General features: G+C 43.1%; 2 protein-coding genes across 3 annotated transcripts; both read right to left on the bottom strand.

Moving 5' to 3' along the window:
• Nucleotides 1-843: 843 nt before the first annotated feature.
• LOC113035357 (uncharacterized) lies at nucleotides 844-2,741 on the bottom strand. The gene is made up of 3 exons (XM_026190891.2): nucleotides 2,587-2,741; nucleotides 1,800-2,051; nucleotides 844-1,127 (listed from the first exon to the last, which is right to left on the bottom strand). The coding sequence occupies exons 1-3, from the start codon at nucleotides 2,621-2,623 to the stop codon at nucleotides 1,093-1,095; spliced, it is 324 nt and encodes a 107-aa protein (XP_026046676.2). The 5' UTR covers nucleotides 2,624-2,741; the 3' UTR covers nucleotides 844-1,092.
• A 3,452-nt stretch (nucleotides 2,742-6,193) lies between these two features.
• sncga (synuclein, gamma a) lies at nucleotides 6,194-12,909 on the bottom strand. 2 transcript variants are annotated; one of them, XM_026190599.2, is made up of 6 exons: nucleotides 12,710-12,909; nucleotides 9,443-9,484; nucleotides 9,160-9,287; nucleotides 8,707-8,733; nucleotides 7,540-7,596; nucleotides 6,194-6,560 (listed from the first exon to the last, which is right to left on the bottom strand). In XM_026190599.2, the coding sequence occupies exons 1-5, from the start codon at nucleotides 12,828-12,830 to the stop codon at nucleotides 7,540-7,542; spliced, it is 375 nt and encodes a 124-aa protein (XP_026046384.1). In that variant the 5' UTR covers nucleotides 12,831-12,909; the 3' UTR covers nucleotides 6,194-6,560. The 2 variants fall into 2 exon arrangements, with proteins under 2 accessions (XP_026046384.1, XP_026046385.1); XM_026190600.2 differs by lacking the exon at nucleotides 8,707-8,733 and having other exon boundaries at nucleotides 12,710-12,908.
• Nucleotides 12,910-17,208: the final 4,299 nt, after the last annotated feature.

The raw sequence follows: 17,208 nt of genomic DNA, 5'->3' as shown, positions 1-17,208 counted from the left end.
TAGTGTTTTAAACAGTAATAAATAAAATTCTTTACTACACTATAAATAAAAACATAAATACTATATCTATAGATAACACAATGAATACATGTATTGGTTAATTAATAAAACGTCAAAAAGTGATAAAAACACATTAGAAATAGCAACAGCTTCATAACAGACCAATAAAATAACATTTTCACCAGCAGATGTTTGCATGTTCAGTAAAAAACAACGTTTTTGATTAAAATGATCAATGAACTTCAGCATTATGTGAGGTTAGTTTCATGTTGGACTCGTTGTCCTTTGTTAGTCCAGTTTAGGACCATGTCGCTGACGTTTGTATCATATCAAAACAAGCCCACACCTGCAGTTGTTTCAGTTTTTTCACAGGTGTTTCCTGTCAGCTGGTCAACCTCACTCAGGTGGACATCCATATCAGCCAACCAAACGACAAGCTCCTCCCTTTGTGCTTCAAATCCCTCCCACTCTGAGACAAGGAGCTGAGAGAGAGAAAACAAGGGTCAGTTATAAAGAAGAGAGAAAGTGAAACCCTCCTCAGAGGGTCTGACTCTATCTCACTTTGTACAAGCCTGCTATTAAAGTTTAGCATTTAATCGTGAAATAATTAACTGCTGGGTGCTGACATGTAAGAGAGCATTGCAGGAGTGACACAGGTGGGTATTGTATTACTGCATCACACATTTAATTCATTCTGTTTGTGTAATTATGTAACCACACAATCACTCCACCCCATGCACCCCCTCTACATCCACACACTTAGCAGCATATTAGGAGTGATGTCTCTCCATGAACCCAGATTAAAAACACCTTCAAATGAATAAAACCACATCATCATCCATGTTATTTGAACAAGTTTATTTCATTTTCACATAATTTTTTTTTACCTTGTGTACATTTCAGAAGCACTTATTTTAAAGTATTCCCAATAAAAGATCTCTCATTCAGGATTTCCTTTAAACCAATGAACATATATGAATATACACATTTTCAGAGAAGCAGTTTCCCATCAGTTCGGTTGGACACTTTCATCTCAGGCGGCTGCAGACGGAGGTTTGAGGAGGCTGCAGGAGAATCTGGACCTCTGGCTTCCTACTTAAAGAGCCCCCCGAGAGCGTTCCCCATACCTGAGAGAAAAAGGATCCGATTAATAAAAGACACTGAATGTGAAAAGACATCAACAGCCGGGGCCAAAACCTGCAGTTTCTCTAGTGTCCGGCAGGGGCAGCAGTGAGTCAGTCTCCATAGACTCCCATGTTAAAACTGCAGCAGAAACAAATGTTTACAGTCTGATACACAAACTGCTTGACTTTTGCTTGCGTGTGGAGGAAACTTCTACAGCTCTTATGTTGAGTGTAGGCAGACTGCTGAAGAATGTGTCAGGAGGAACTCAGAGGACGTTTTTATTGTTCACATGTTGAATTTTTTAACAGCTGGGATGCAACGATTTCATAAACCCACAGAAAACATGTTCAGCTGCTACCAAACTCAAAATGAGTCTTTAGTTAGTTTAAATGTTTGGCATGTTTCCTGTGGTCTATCGTTTATGAGGAAACTGCATTGTGCTGTCATTTATTAAGGTTTGTGATCCACTGCTGGTCATGAAGTGCAAATTAACCTGCACAACATAAGATCAGTTTTAAAGTTGTTTCACTTTATAGTAAGAAAAGGATGCTGTTACAGATCCTGGCACAGCTGGGATCTTATCACATCCACATCATGTGACAGCTGTTGCTTTGCCGTAGCTGTGAGCTTCACAGTTACAGGAGGAAACGAAAAGGAAGTTAGACAGCGCTCACCTCCTCCTGCTCCTCCTTGATCCTCATTCTTGTTTCCACCGGCCAGTTTGAGGACGTCTCCCACGCCGAAGCCTCCTCCTCCTCCTCCTCCTGCTCCTCCTTGATCCTCATTCTTGTTTCCACCGGCCAGTTTGAGGACATCTCCCACGCCGAAGCCTCCTCCTCCTCCTCCTCCTCCTTCCTTCTTCTGCTCACCCTCCTGCTGCTTGTTTCCACCCAAGGCCTTCTTCACGGCACCTTCCACCACCTTACCTGCACAGTAATGATTTATTAGAGGACGTCCTCACTGATGTCATCTTTTTATCATCTTTCCTTTTCTTTTTGTATTTTTATAATTTTTGCTAAAACTGTTGAACTGATTCTGCTTTAAATGATTTATTAAATATGTTCATGTTTGAATGGAACCTGTTTTATTTAATAGTTCTGTAGTTTCTGTGTCTGATCATCTGTCTGACATTTTTCTCTCATCTTTGTTTTTAAACTTGATCCATGAGTAAAGTTATGCTCTTTGTCGTCATGGTTATCATTGAGCTGTGTGTATGAAACATGATGTCAAATATGATGCGAGTAAGTTTGACTCTACAAAAACGTCCCAACTTTAAAATGTTTGAAACACGATCTAATGATAAAAAGAAAAAAGTGCACATTCTTTCATAACATATTAAAATCTTTGCCTTTAGCTTCTGATTGTGCATCTTTAGAAATAAACGGCCTGAGGTTTGAAGCTGTTGCAGACAGCAGAATAAAAACTCTTCTCTTTTTAAAATAACATTTAAACCAAACTCACCGGCTTGCTGTCCTGCAGCACGAGCAATCCCGTCCATGACTGCTGCTGTCTGGAGTGTGTCTGTGGATGCCGAAGCTTCGGTCTTATACACGCGGGTGCGCTCGTCCCCTCAGGTGATGCGGTACGAGAGCCGTTCCCGCCCTGCTGAGGAATCAGGTGTGGCTGCCACACAGGACCAATCATGTTGGTGTGAACCCAGGCAGCAGTTGAAGAGTGACGGTGAGGAGCTCCACATGTAAAAGTCACATCGCCTGCGGTCAGAGCTACGCCGATACTATGAGCATCACCTACTGGCTCTAAAAACAATGAGGGGTGTGTCTGCATATTTAAGTGACAATAACAAGCTTTATTATTAATGCTCATAATAAAAACCTGCTTTCATAGAACTGCATCAGGACACAGCAGGAAGGACTGTGTGTGTGTGTGTGTGTGTGTGTGTGTGTATGCGTCAGTGTGTGTGTGTCAGTGTGTGTGTGTGCGTGTGTGTGTCGGGTACGTGATTGGCTGCTGAATCCAGGTCTTGCTCTTAGCAGATGGTTTATGGGTTGGACTGCACCTGCCCAGCTGTTGTTGAACGCCTTTCCACATTAGTTTACAGTAACCATGGAAACCAGGTGACAGGACAAACTCACCTGCAGCCTTTTACGCGCAACATGTTCATGTTGATCTTATTAGCTCATTTACAGGAGTCAACATAATGGAAGCAATTCAAGCAACATAATTTCACGTCTTCAGTAATAAATTTTTTTTTAAAAATGAGATAAAAACAACATTTTTAAATTTGAAATATATAAATAAATATATAAATATATATTCATGTTAGTCCACATTTTGAGACTAAAACTCAAAATCTCAAACTAGCATAATAAGATAACATAATATAAAATCCAAAACATTTAACATTCCTGAAAACCCTCTCCTGTCTGATCATTTCCTAATAACATTTACATTTACAATAATTGATTACACAGCAGTGGAGAGTAGACGTTTATCAAAGTAGATGTCTTTCTGAAAGCGCTGCAACTAAGTTTAAGAATATAATCCACCCACTGTTATCATCTTCAATGCCCTGTACCAACATAGAGCAGAGCAGCTATCTGAACGCTACCCCAACAGAGGTCGATTATCTTGTTAATAATTTCACCTCCTCACTACGTACGACTCTGGATACTGTAGCTCCTGTGAAAACTAAGGTCTCTAATCAGAAGTACCTGACTCCGTGGTATAATTCTCAAACACGTAGCCTAAAGCAAAAGACTCGTAAGCTGGAGAGGAAATGGCGTGTCACAAATTTAGAGGATCATCATTTAGCCTGGAGAAATAGTTTGCTGCTTTATAAGAAAGCCCTCCGCAAAGCCAGAACATCTTACTATTCATCACTGATTGAAGAATAAGAACAACCCCAGGTTTCTCTTCAGCTCTGTAGCCAGGCTGACAAACAGTCAGAGCTCTTTTGAGCCAACAATCCCTTTAACGTTAACTAGTAATGACTTCATGAACTTCTTCACAAATAACATTTGAATTAGAGAAAAAAGTATCTGTGAGTGCATCTACATAAGAAGGGACAGTGTTTGCATCCCACCATCCACTGTAAGGACACAGATGTGAGCTCCCACGAGGTACCTGAACTGAAACTAGTTGAGGTTTAGTCCTTATACAGAACAGCAGAAACAAGTAGGCAACCTTTTCTGTGTCGTCTGGAAACATTTGGTCTATATTAACTTTTCTACGTGTGTTGTGTAGATCTTCACAGTGCAGCAAAAGTGGCCCAAGTATGGAGCCTTGTGGGACTCCTACAGAGGATTCAAGCTCAGCAGATCTTTGGTATACACTGTTATGATTAAATCCACATTAAATCATAACAGCTTCTTCAGAAAGATGAAAACGTGTGAGTTTCATAAACAGATTGTGACTGGCAGTATCAAATGGTTTTAGTCGTTTGCTGTTTTTCCTGCTATATGTTTCTTTATTGTTTAAACTCAGTTAATCTTGACTTTTAAAAATTAGCGAGGAGTTTCTTCAACTGCCACTTTGTGACAGAAACACCCATCAGCTGCTCTGCAGAGAAACAGGTTTCTCTTTCGTTAAGTGACAGTTTCACGCGATCATCAGCAAGAAGTAAAAATACTCGTGAGGAACGCCCTGCAGACTGGAACATACCGACACATCGCTGCACCTGAAAACATCCAGTAAATCTGGAACACAAAGCTTAATCAGGTCAGGAAACAAAGAGCAGACAATAAACTAACTGAAAATAGAACTGCATTCCCAAACACTGGGAACGTTCAGCAGCTCAGCAGGTCGGTCACATGATCGGGTCTGAAAAGAGGATCTCAGAGTTTTTCAGAAGTAAAGAAGAGCCGAGGTTCAGCAATCTGCAAAAACTCTACTGTGAAGACAATTTATAAAAATCACAGTTTTACAGAAGTTTATGTTCTGGGTCAAAACTCAAACTCAAAGTCCAAGAAAAGTGCAGATCAAAGCATCAGTTACAATTAAATTACTATTTAAAATTCAAATCAACACAATAATAAAAAAGATGATATAGATTCATAATTTAAAAAATGATGAAATAAAATTTCTAAACTGAAATAAAGTTCAATATGAAGAAAAAATGTAAAATAATAATTTGCTGATTTAATGTTAAGACACCAGACGTCAGATTTCTGAGGGTTAATATAAGAAACTCATCGCTCTGGGGAAAAAGTTTAAATGATGACAGGAATCAAAAAGCTTCGCTCTCCTCCCGACAGCAGGACGAGCTTGTTGCTGCGCATTTCTGACACTGGGTGACGCTGCAGCAGCTCGGCGGCCCTGCAGAGGAGCAGCAGCGCCTCACACATGTGGCAGCTTTAACATTTAGACTAGAAACAGTGTTTCGATTTTAGCAACTCTGTTAACGGAAACGCAGAATCACTTTAAAATGAACACTAGTTAATCAAATATTTAACATAAAGAGTGAAAATTTACACATCGCATAGTTTTAGCACTGGCCTTAAACCAGGACAACAACAGCCACGCGCATCGAAATAACGAATTCTGTGTTTAAATTCAAAGCATTTCCTGTTTATACGGCGAGTCTTCCTTTCTGAGTCCTACAATAAACATCATTTTTCTAACGGTGGACCGAGTGACACCCGGGTGAAGATGAGAACCAGAAACCTGCAGCGTCAGCAAAAGTAAAAGATATTCTACTGGATATCAATCAGAGTTGTTTTATTGTGTTTGCTGACAGGAAGCAGGAAATCAGGCACATGTTTACTCTGAGCCCCAAAATAAAAAACTGAAAAATCCTTTCATCAGCTCGTCTGCGCGGGCGGAAAACACGAGCTGAGTGTCTGTGGGCGACACAGACGTTTGCTTTAGTGACGACACACAAACACCAGTCTTTCAAGTCTTTTTGTTTGTTTGTGTTTTTGGTTTTAAATTTAGCAAATCAAAATTCATTTTTGAAACAAACGTTCCCCCTCAGACCGTCCCGGGAATACTGCGGACACATGAAAATGCTCCACAGCAGGTGAATAAAATATGAAGCAAAATAAAATCCTTTGAATAAAAACAACAAGAACGAATCAACGTTTTGTGACACTGAAGACGACGAAGCTCAGAATGTTAAAACATTTTTATTTTGTTGTTAAAAATCAGCAACACATACAGGAAGTGTGTGTGTGGATTAATCGTTTCAGTGTGTGTGTCAGCAAAGCCACGTGCATTTATAAGGCTTCAGGTAGCCCTCTGTCAGGGGGCGGAGCCCAAAAGAAACCTGTGGTCCACAACAGCCAATCAGATGAAAGTGTGGAGTTAAACCGACAGTGTATATGATGAGCGAAGGCGGCGTAACCATGGTGCGCGGGGGGAGTGATGAGGAGGGTTTCTCTTGGTTAATGAGGGGTCAGAGGTCAAAGGTTGAGCAACAGATAAAATATGAAGATCCTTCTTCTTCTCTCGTTCGGTGACGGCAGGAAGTTCAGAGTCTGAGGGAAACCAAATGAAGAGGAGAAACATTTTGTTTAAAGCAGGTGAGTTAGGTCAGCTGACGTGAAGCTTACCTGTGACAGGTACGGTGCAGCACATATATCCAAAGGACATTTTAATCAAGGACTTTTGACCTGTAATGGATCATTTTTGTGTTGTATTGATGCTGAGCTGTGGGCATCTTTCCTGGTGACTCGCATCACCGAGCAGCTTTTCTTTTCTGTATGTTCTCATAATTATGTTGTGCCTCCTGGTGGCAGCTTCATGCTGGTTTATTTGCTTGTTCTCTGCACAGAAACTTTATGATTAGCACCACGTTGGTCTTATTGGGGCCATGTTTGTTATTTACAGCTAACAGGAGCAATGTGAAACCTGAAGGGCTGTGGGCTTTCACACCAACAGCTGTGGCTACAGTGTAGCTGCCATCACCAGTGTGTGAATGGGTGGATGACTGGATGTGTAAAGCGCTTTGGGGTCCTTAGGGTCCTAAAGCGCTATACAAATACAGGCCATTTACCATTTAGTGTACTGCACAGAAATGCCACCAGAGGGCAGTAAGTGCTGGTCTGCTGAGCTGAGACACTTACAGATGTGCGCCATCAGCACCAGCAGGGGATCCTTCATCTGCTCACTCATGTACCATCAGGATGTCCGATAAGAATCTTTGAACCAAGGTAGGGGTGTTGTTATCTACTGACTCTGTCGTTTAAAAGGATGTTTGCATTTAGACGAGTTAACTGATCTAAAAGTGAACCGCTCCAGCAGTTTGACCTGCATCTTCGGCTAGTCAGACACAGCTGACATGAGACTGATTAACTACGAGGGGGAGGGCTTTGTCAGGAAGTGCAATCAACTCTGCAGAAAAGAGCGAGCGCACTCTGATCGTATGAGGATCATTATCATCCTGCTTCCCCAAAACTCTGCAGATTCATCTGCAGCTGAAACTCAGCATCACCGCTCTTTCATGGTTTTTCTCACCTACTGTTCAGCTGGTTCAGTCTGTTCTCCTCCTGCGTTTGGTTTTTGCAGCTCAGTCTACAAATCAGAGAGAAAAGAGGTCAGTGCAGCAAATTTGTCCATATAGAAGCTGCATTTCTCCCCAAAACAGAAGCCATTAACACAACACTAATGACATGAATAATCTCCTTGTGGTTTGACTCTGAGACACCACTTTAAAGGTTTGCTGATGTAAAATAGATGTAAATAGAAGTTAAGCTGCTTATTTTTGGGAGAAATGAAACTTCATTTGGAGCAATCAGAACCACAGCAAGGCGTTCAGAAATCCAGAAAAGTAAGACGAAGCCAAAGTTGAGCAAAGGCGAAAGAAAAACTCGTGTTAGTCGCTGTAAACAACCTGCTGAGATCATCTGTGATCATTTCCAGCTCCTACTTTGGTTTCTGTAGGCTCCTCAAGAGAACATGGCTACATATGATGCGATACATCAGGAAATATATTTCAAAGTTACATGTAGTCATTGTCTTCATGGGTGCAGAGTTGTCAGTTGTGGTTAACAGAATAAAGAGCAGTATCATGCAGCCGTTTCCTGTTAGTGTTGTTATTCATCGTCAGCCTCTTTTCTGCTTAAACACCCTTCATGCAGGTTTTGTTTCTTGTGTCGTAGGAGCAGAGATTGCTGTTCGATTCCCTCTGATACTTCCATACTGCCACCGCTGTCACAGCACCCACACCGCTTAAATCAAGCCCAGCTCTCAGAGAGCGCCTGTCAGCATTAAACGAAAGGTCGGAGAGGGATCATTAAGGCTGTCAAACAAATTCTCTAGATTCTACTTTTTTCTTGTAAACATGCTCCTTTTCCACATTCATTTTCCTTTGTTTTATTTTCACATATCTGCTGGTTGTTTTACTGTAAATTCGCTGGTTTCTTTTCTTTTAAGTTTACAGTGTTTTTGCTTGTTATTTTGTTATTCTCCTTGTCCAGGACCTTATTTGTCTGTTTTAACTTCATACGCAGCGACAGTAGGAGGACTTTATCTAAAGGAAATGATATTTTACTGATGTCCAAAAAATCCCTGACATCTGGTCTTTTCTGATCTGAAATGTCTGATTCGTGAAGCTGTCGATGTCAGATAATCAGGCAAGAAGCTTCATGCCATGCCACCCCTCCCCCTCAACCAATCAGGCACCTCCTCAGGCACTGGCTCCGCCTCCTCCTGTTCACATCCAATAACCAGAGAGTTGGAAATGACAAAGGACAAAAAAAGTTATACACAAAAAACAGACTGTGAATAATTACTGCATGAATGCTGAACACATGACTTTGACTCAGTAGTCATGAATATAATGAAACACACTTTATGTGAGTCTCCAAAATTCTGTCACGACTTTCAAAATTCGGTTTAGAAATATATTTTTGTAATTTTGTTAATGTGCAAAGTAGAAGTCCAGCTAATAAATTACTTAAAAACAGAAATTTGAAATAATTGTATAATACAAGTATAACCTTTATCTGTAACATGTGAGAAAAACAAACCCCAGGTTATACAAATAAAATAACAACAACACAAAAGCAAAAATGGAAACGAGACGCCTCAGTTCTCGTTTATATTTAAAATTTATAATCAGCTGACGTCACTCACCGTGCTAACAAATCCGGTTGCCGCTGCCGCATTCTCCACCCCCTGCACCGTTGCCTGGGCAACCTCATTGGCCCCAGAAACAGCGGTGTCGGCCACGACGTTAGCCTGCTCGTTCGTCTTCTGAGCAACTGGGAGACAGGAAATCAATGCTATTTTTATTGTTTACGTTTTAAAGTAAATGAGAAAAAGATGAATTTACAAACTCGTGAATGATTTCGATTCTTGCTTCCACCATTGCATAACTTCAGTACAGTAAGTGCAGTTTGCACTGCAGGTGCTTTACCTGTGTTCACACCTGTCACAACTCCCTCCATCGTCTTACTTCCTGGAAAAAAAGAGAGAAAACCTTCGTGAGAAATGCATAAATCAGAAGCAGAGAGTTTGTGTGGTCATTATTCCTCTCTGGCTCTTCCGCACCGTGCCGCCCCTCCCTGAGCCTGGTTCTTCTGGAGGTTCCTTCCTCTTAACAGGGAGTCTTCCTCTCCGCTGTCACCGAGTGCTCGCTCGTATGTTTGTTGGGGTTTTCTCTTTACTGTACAATATAAACCAGCAGAATGCAACACTGTTTGTTTTTGTGCCATATAAATAAAATCAAGTTGATTCGATTCACCAACAGTGGCTGGAGACTTTCTCGCTGGCTTCTCAGTGCTTACTTTGCTGATGCTTCATACAATGTTCGTTCTTCACATCAGCGCAGCAGCACAATCACAGCCGTGTTCATGGACCCGATTTTATGAGTCTGGATTTCAAACCCTTCCTGCTGTTTCCAACGATTAAAAAGGCTTCAAAGAATCAGGCCACAGCTGTTAGAGGCGGCCAGACAGAAAATCTCATCTCTTCACCTTTGTTATAATCTATTAATCTGTTTCATGAAAAAGCACCATTATCAGACTCAGCTGTTTTGCATGGATAAAGGATGATGATTGTTTATTGGTATGAATAAAAGGCCATTCGCTGACAGCAGCCAATCTGCAGCCTCGTTAATTATGCATCATCTTTGCATCTTTGAGCTTCTTCCTTCCTGTAACTGCGCTCGTGCAGCAGCCTCAGCTTCAAACATCAGCGCTGCAGGGAAACAGTTTCCACGGTGTTTGTGTGAGATCAGCCGACAGCGAATCACAGACAAAGAGTCCGTTCACTGCGAACCGTCACATGTCCGAGCAGCTCGACGCCCACTGGCTGAATTACAACCGAGTCTGAATCGTTTCCAAACAACACGAAGAAGAATGCCGAGTGTTGAAGTCGTCCGTCCACCTCGCTGTCTGATCAGAGGCAGCGCGCCGTCCCCAGAATGTTAATAAAGAACAAAACAAGGGGAATGAGAGCAGAGAGTGGGCTGCCTGGGCGCAAAGTGGGTGACATGAGTGAATAATTCAGAGAGCTCAGTTTATCTGTGAGGTAGAAACCAGGTCAGCCTCCGTCTGGACGTTTAAAAACAGACGTTTGCTTGTTGCTCCTGGTTTTATTCGCCCCACGTGAGCTGTGGTTTGTGGCTGAACAGAAGAACAGTTGAATGAACAGGGCAGAGCTGCTTTAATGTCATTAAATATCAAACAGCACACACATTTAAACCCCACAGATGACGAATTATCCTTCAGCTGTCAGAAGCTTTTACTTTGAAAGCCTGAGCTTGCTGAACAGGTGAGCACGGTGTGATCAGGTGTCGGGCTCATCTCTGACCCTTCCTGCTCGTGGACAGGATCCAATCTGGGGATCTCTGAATGCAGATGATGGTCTTCTGTCCTTCACACGACCTTCAGCATGAACCGGCGCCGTCTGCAGCCGGGCGTGAGCCGGATTACTGCCTCAGGTAACATCCACCATAAAGGGTCATAATGGGCGGGGCTTTGGTTGTGTTTTGGCCACATGCTGAACAAGCACGTTTTCAGAAACTATGAATTGGCATGCATGGACCTACATCCCCGCAGTGACCGAGAGTCTCTGGATGAAGAAGAGTGAGAACTCGTCTGAGGGACTAAATGTGTCTTCGTGCCTGGGAGGGCCTCGCCACTCCTGCTTCACCTGCTTCACCTGCTTTGGATAAGTGGACGGATGAAATCGTGCTGCAGCAGCAGATCAGGATCCGGTCGCAGCGTCGTTCTGACAGGTTACGCTAACCGGAGCTGCGATCCATCAGGAAGAGCTGCACTTTAAATCACTGAACATTCAGCTTCCTGTCGCCCGCTCTCTTCATCCCTCCTTGATTTTAGTGTCCTCCACTCAGCCCTCCTTGATTTTCTACACAAGAAATCTCAGTTCTTTCTTTCCATTAGTCTGTTGTTCTGGTGTTAAACAAATGCCACTCAGTGTTGGGGAGTAACAGAGTACATGTGCCGCCGTTAAGTATTTAAAATACTAAATATGAGTAACTGTATACTGTTACAGTTACTGTTTAAAAGGTGGTATTTAGAATACAGTTACTTTGTTGAAATAAACGGATTACACGGCGGTACTTTCCTGTTTCATATGTTTGCTATGATCTCTCTTTTTTGGTTTCCACGTCGGTGGAAACCAAAACAAAACACGCATTAAGAGGCTCAGATGTCTGTGTCTCAATCTCACGTCTCATAATGATTTAATATGAAGGCAACAGGCAGAGAGTTACAGGCATCGCCCTAAAGCATGGAGCCTGATGGGTGGTGTAGCCCAGCTGTAAGTAAGCTATTAAGACTCGACTGTACACTGTGTTCGTGTTTTCCTCTTCCTCCACCTCCCCTCATCTTCCTATTCTCCCTTGGTCTGTTCCCCATCATGAGGGATGCGAGGAGGACGAGCGAAATTCGACAGCAAACGAGGATGAATGAAAGGAAGGGATGAAGAAGGGACAAGAAAGAGACAAACAGCCAGAAGAGGAGAGATGGAGGATATACTTTTGGTGGTGAATGAATGAAACGAGTGGGTGTGTCTGTCTCCGTCCACTGCTGTTTGTCCTTTGGTGTTGGATTTCACTCGTCCTCCGCCCATGCTTCATCCACTGTCCACCAGGAAATGTGAAATTTCAAGTGCAAAGTAGTTTTAGAAGAGAGTGAAATTCAAAGTTGGAGCAGAAACTGAATCCTGAAATATTAAAAGAAACACACGGACGACAGGAAGTGGAGAGAAAAGTGCAATTCATCCTGACGCTGTGTTAAATCTGCAGATGGAAAGATGGAGGGATGGTGTTGACATTCACTCCGTCCATCCATCGCTCGGGTTCCAGCAGAAAGATGAAAGCTTCTCTTCTTTATCCCCCTCATCCTCTCATCCCTCCATCTCTCTTCCCACATCTTTCATGCACAGCGTCGGGATGAATTGTGTTTCCCTGATCTGTCACTAAAGTTTAACTTCCTGTTTTATCCCTCCCCCTGCCTCCTCCTTTCCTCACAGTGCTGTGATTGTTTGTAATTTTTCATCATATTTTCTTTCTTTCAGATTTTATTTGTCCTCCACCCGTCCCTCCTTTTATCTTTTCTTCTTAAACGATAAATTATTTAAATGCAGCTTCCGTCCTCGTCTTTCTCTTCCTCTTTTCACCACAAATCTAATTTTACTTGCATCCATCTCCTCTCACCAACGTAGATGACCCCCTCCTTGGTCTTGGCAGCTGCCTCCTCCACTCCGGCCTTCGTCTTCTCGGCGGCGGCGACGACTCCATCCTTCGCCATGGAGAATCCCTTCTTGAAAACGTCCATGATGCTTTGCTTGTCTTCTTCTGCTGCTCCGTCTGCCTCGGGTGCCTCGCCTCTTCTCGTCTGCTGGGATCTGTTCCTCTTGCTAATGCATAAGTGAGAGAGAGGGTGGAGAGAGGGCACGTGAGGAGAGAGGGCTGCTTACGAGAAAGGGAGGGAGGGTAATACGTGCAAACAGCTCTGGATTCATGTGGTGCAGTGGAGCCTACAGAGGAGAAAAGTGAGTCGGAGATAAGAAGGAAAAGGAGAAAACAGAGAAAATGCTAAAACCATAAATGTCCCCAGACCTGGAGCTCAGACTGAAACACACAACAGAGACATTACTGCTCAGAAACACCTGCAGGGGCTAAAAACTGGCTTAGATGTTTTAAAATGGGGGTTTGTGGGGACTGGCTGGCTTTCAGAGCCTCGCGTGGACAGCGGAGGAACATCGGCTTTGGTACTTCCTCCTTTTTCAGGTCTGGAGGATTCTTGGTTTAATCAGGAAACTGAGTAATGACGATGTCCCACAAACACGTGAAATATAATATTCTTTATCTCAGGACTGTCACTTTACTCAGGCTCAGGATTTTAAAGGTAACTAAAGCTAAAGGACTCCTGTTTATTGGACTGTTGGAGTGAAACAGTGTGCGGAGGCTCCCCGTCATCTGTAGCTGTGCCTTCGACTCCATTAATGTGGAAATTCCATCAAAATATCTGCAGGATTTCATACTAAGGATTCACTCAACAAAGAGCTGATATTCGAGAACGTCTCAGCTTGAGAACTTCTGCTGTGCTGTTCACCCTCTTGGACCTTTCCTTTGGTCATCTTTCTAACAGCTGCAGGAGACCAGAGTCCTCCCTGAACCAATCAGATCTATCAGACATATAAAATGATTCTCCAGCTCACGAGCTTTTGGTTGGGGCCACATTTTATCCGCTGTAGTGAAAACTTCAGTTGCACATGGAGCAGAAGGTAATCACTTAGCTGCTGTTTGCTGAGCGCTGAACAGAGCCTCCAATCAGATTAAAGGAAGCCAGCCTCCATCTTTCCTTCTTTAATGGTGAGATGAGACGAGGACACTGGGAGAAAACACAAAGACAACTTCACCGTCCTCTATTTTTAGCTCAAAGCTTCTTCCATCAAACATGGTCCCTGCGTGCATGCTGACACGGTTAATCCACTTAGACCAGCCGTGTGTGTGTGTGTGTGCGCGTGTGTGCGCGTGCGTGTGTGCGTGTGTGTGTGTGTGTGTGTGTGTGCGTGTGTGTGTAAAGATGTTGGAATAAATTATAGATTGTACCATGTGTTTAATGTGTGTCAGAAGAGCAGTGGGATCTTTTCGCGATGGATCTGCTCCATCTCTGTATTTTTACTCAAACAGCTTTGCATGACTGATAGTTCAAAATAATCCTTCTGGGCCTTGTTCATTCTCTGGGAGCTGTTTTACCTCCCGTCTCTTTAAGCCCTCCCTCCCTAAAAGCAACATTCCTCTGGTTGGCCAACTTCTGGAAGCCTGCCGAGGGGCAGCACTCAGCAGTGTTGTGTCCACATAAGAAAGAAATGAGTAATGTTCCACCTCTGAGAGCTCACTGTCAGGCCTTTTTCTCAAAGAATAAAACTGCTGTGCACTGCTGCGTTATTAATAAAACTGACCTGAATTACAGATTTAATAAATATAATAAGAATAACTGTAATATCTCAGCTTCTCCCAAAGATCGGGTTGAAATTGTCATTGCTCATGTGGTGTGAAAGCATGATGCTGGTACAATACTGAGGCGCGTGATGCCTCGAGTTATCGTCATCAGAAACTCGTCGTCTCTCTTTAACATGAAGGACGACTCTTTAAAAAGCCGACCACGTAACTTTACACCTAAACAGTGAGTGAACACGCAGCTACAGAACAAATGAAAAAGAACCAGTGGCTTTGAGGACCCTCACCCCTCATTTTCACAACTTTACCGAACTTTGTAGGCCTTTGTTGGACTTTAGAAATTGGCAGACCTGAACTTTTATCTTTTGGTGGTCAAAGGTGGCGAGAACCATGATCGAAATGTTTCTGGAGCTTTCTGGTGTCGTGTGGTGAATGTGGAAGTCCCGTTCGACCACGGCGAGTCTGGCAGGTTTATGGAGGACGTGGCAGAGGAAATGATGAAGGAGTGGATTCATCACCTTCGTCCTCTGAAACGAACCCGAACGTGACTCAGCAGAACACGCAGCTCTCTCCCACACTTACCCTTGGCTGCCTCACCTCTTCTCTTATTGGCTGACTGCAGGCGCCGAGCTATTTTTAGATGCACTTTATTTCATGTTTTTCCCCACACTGATGGGCGAGGCTCATCAGCAGCACTGTCTGTTGTGGGTTACCGTGGCGATAAGAGCTGTCTTCTCAACAGTAGTGATCGATGCAGACCATCAGCTCTGCGCACACACACACACACACACACACACACGCGTACACAGTAATGTTATACATTATTGATTCTCATGAAGAATTCTCTAATAGCTGCACAAAGACGCCTATTGATGGTTTGTGTCATTGATCCTCGTTGGGAAATGTGACCTGAGAGCAAGAAGCAGATTCTTCTGATCATCAGTGAAAGGACTGCAGCGCTTTGTTTACCTGTAAATCACACTTTTAACCAGAAGTGAAGAATTATTCACAGCTGATCAGCTTCAAATATGTCAAATATAAAACGTCCAAAAGGTTTCAGCTTTGTGGCCTCTTAGAAACAAATGCTTCAAAAACATTTTACACCAAATCACTTTCCAGCATCGTCTCTGTTATTAGTGACAAATCTCTCTTTACCGCCAAGCAGCAACAAGAACATGAAACCTGCAGTTCCTCTGACGTCCGACAGAGGGCGGCAGCGAGTCCGTCCCCATAGACTCCCATGTTAAACCTTCCATCAGAAACACGTGGTACACAAACTGTTTGGTCTCTGTGGATCACTTCCTCCTTTATAACACCTGTATGGAGGGACAATGTTTTTATAACTCAGCTGAGTTAAAGTTAGCATTATTAGGGGCGTGGCCTCTGTGAGTGACAGGTGAATGGTGGCACAGGTGGTTGTAGCTGCTAGTTGTCTGCTAGTTTTTAGTGACATCATGTGACCAGTAATATCGGTGCTGTGAGTCACTGTACTCACAGAGCATCTGAGGAGGCGGAGCTCCAGTTTTGGTGAGTGAAATTCCAGAAATCAGCTGATTGTTGCAGGTATCACCAAGCTTACTGGGCATTATCCAATAACATGGTCACGTCTTAACAAACAGCCTAAACCTTCAGACCCAGGAGGTGTGGCCTCGTGTCGGCTCAGCGTGTCCGTCCTCTTCTGCTTGAATTTGAATCCCAGCAGAGCTAAAAACCCTAAATACTGAACTGAGATGTGTAGTTAAATGTAGCTGAAGTGCTTTTCAGTGAGCGTGATTATTGGATCAGATATCACAGATGTTTGTATTCACACTGCTTCAGCTGCTCGCCTTCAGGACACAGACAGACAAAGGGCTCTTTAATCCAGATGAAACAGAGAATAATGGACTGGAAAATACTTCCAACACAACGTTAGCAACTCACAAACACACAGACACGTCACTGAGTTACTGCCACCACAACAATGAAATAAATACTTTTTAGTGTAATTATGACTCATATTTCAGTCTTCAGTGGGAGCATTGGCAAAGTGGATTATTGATGACGCTCTTAATAAAAATACTAAATGCTGTTTTTTTGGTTTGGGGTCTGTAAGCGTCACGCATGCTGTTGCTTTTAAAGATTAACATTAAAACATTAAAGTTTTAATGTGAAAAGTCATAGACAGGAAGTTTGATGGCTCAGTGGAGCTGAGAGTGTCATTAACATGTTTAATACTCAGTTTGGTTGGTTGAGTCCAGCGTGTGTGTTAAAGCTCATGGATGAGTCATCGAGTCTCATGATGTTTTCCTCCCGACGAGCTCAGGACTGAACCTCCGTGAGGAATCTGACGGCTAATTGAGACCCACCAGGTTGATGTGTGTGTGTGTGTGTGTGTGTGTGTGTGTGTGTGTGTGTGTGTGTGTGTGTGTTTCTCACATGCCTGTTTGTGTTAATTATATTTTCACAGCTGTGGTGACCTGCATGTTTCTGCAAAGACAGCAAAAACTCAACGACTCTTAATTTTAACTCAACATCTTCAGTTCAACCTGACACACACACACACACACACACACACACACACACACACACACACACACACACAGTTTCAGACTCGTGTATTCTGGGTGGGGATCCAAACACACGAGTCTGACCTGAATCACAGTAAATCCAGTGAACGTGGATCTGGGACTAACGATCATTTAAACATGGATCACTGAGAACCAGGATGTCCTGGTGGTGCGTTCACTGACAGTACGGAGATTCTTGCT

The sequence above is a fragment of the Astatotilapia calliptera genome, chromosome 13 (genome assembly GCF_964374335.1).
Source record: "Astatotilapia calliptera chromosome 13, fAstCal68.1, whole genome shotgun sequence".
Lineage (NCBI taxonomy): Eukaryota > Metazoa > Chordata > Actinopteri > Cichliformes > Cichlidae > Astatotilapia > Astatotilapia calliptera.
Note: the sequence above shows the minus strand (reverse complement) of the source record. Positions and strands in the feature narration are given on the sequence as shown.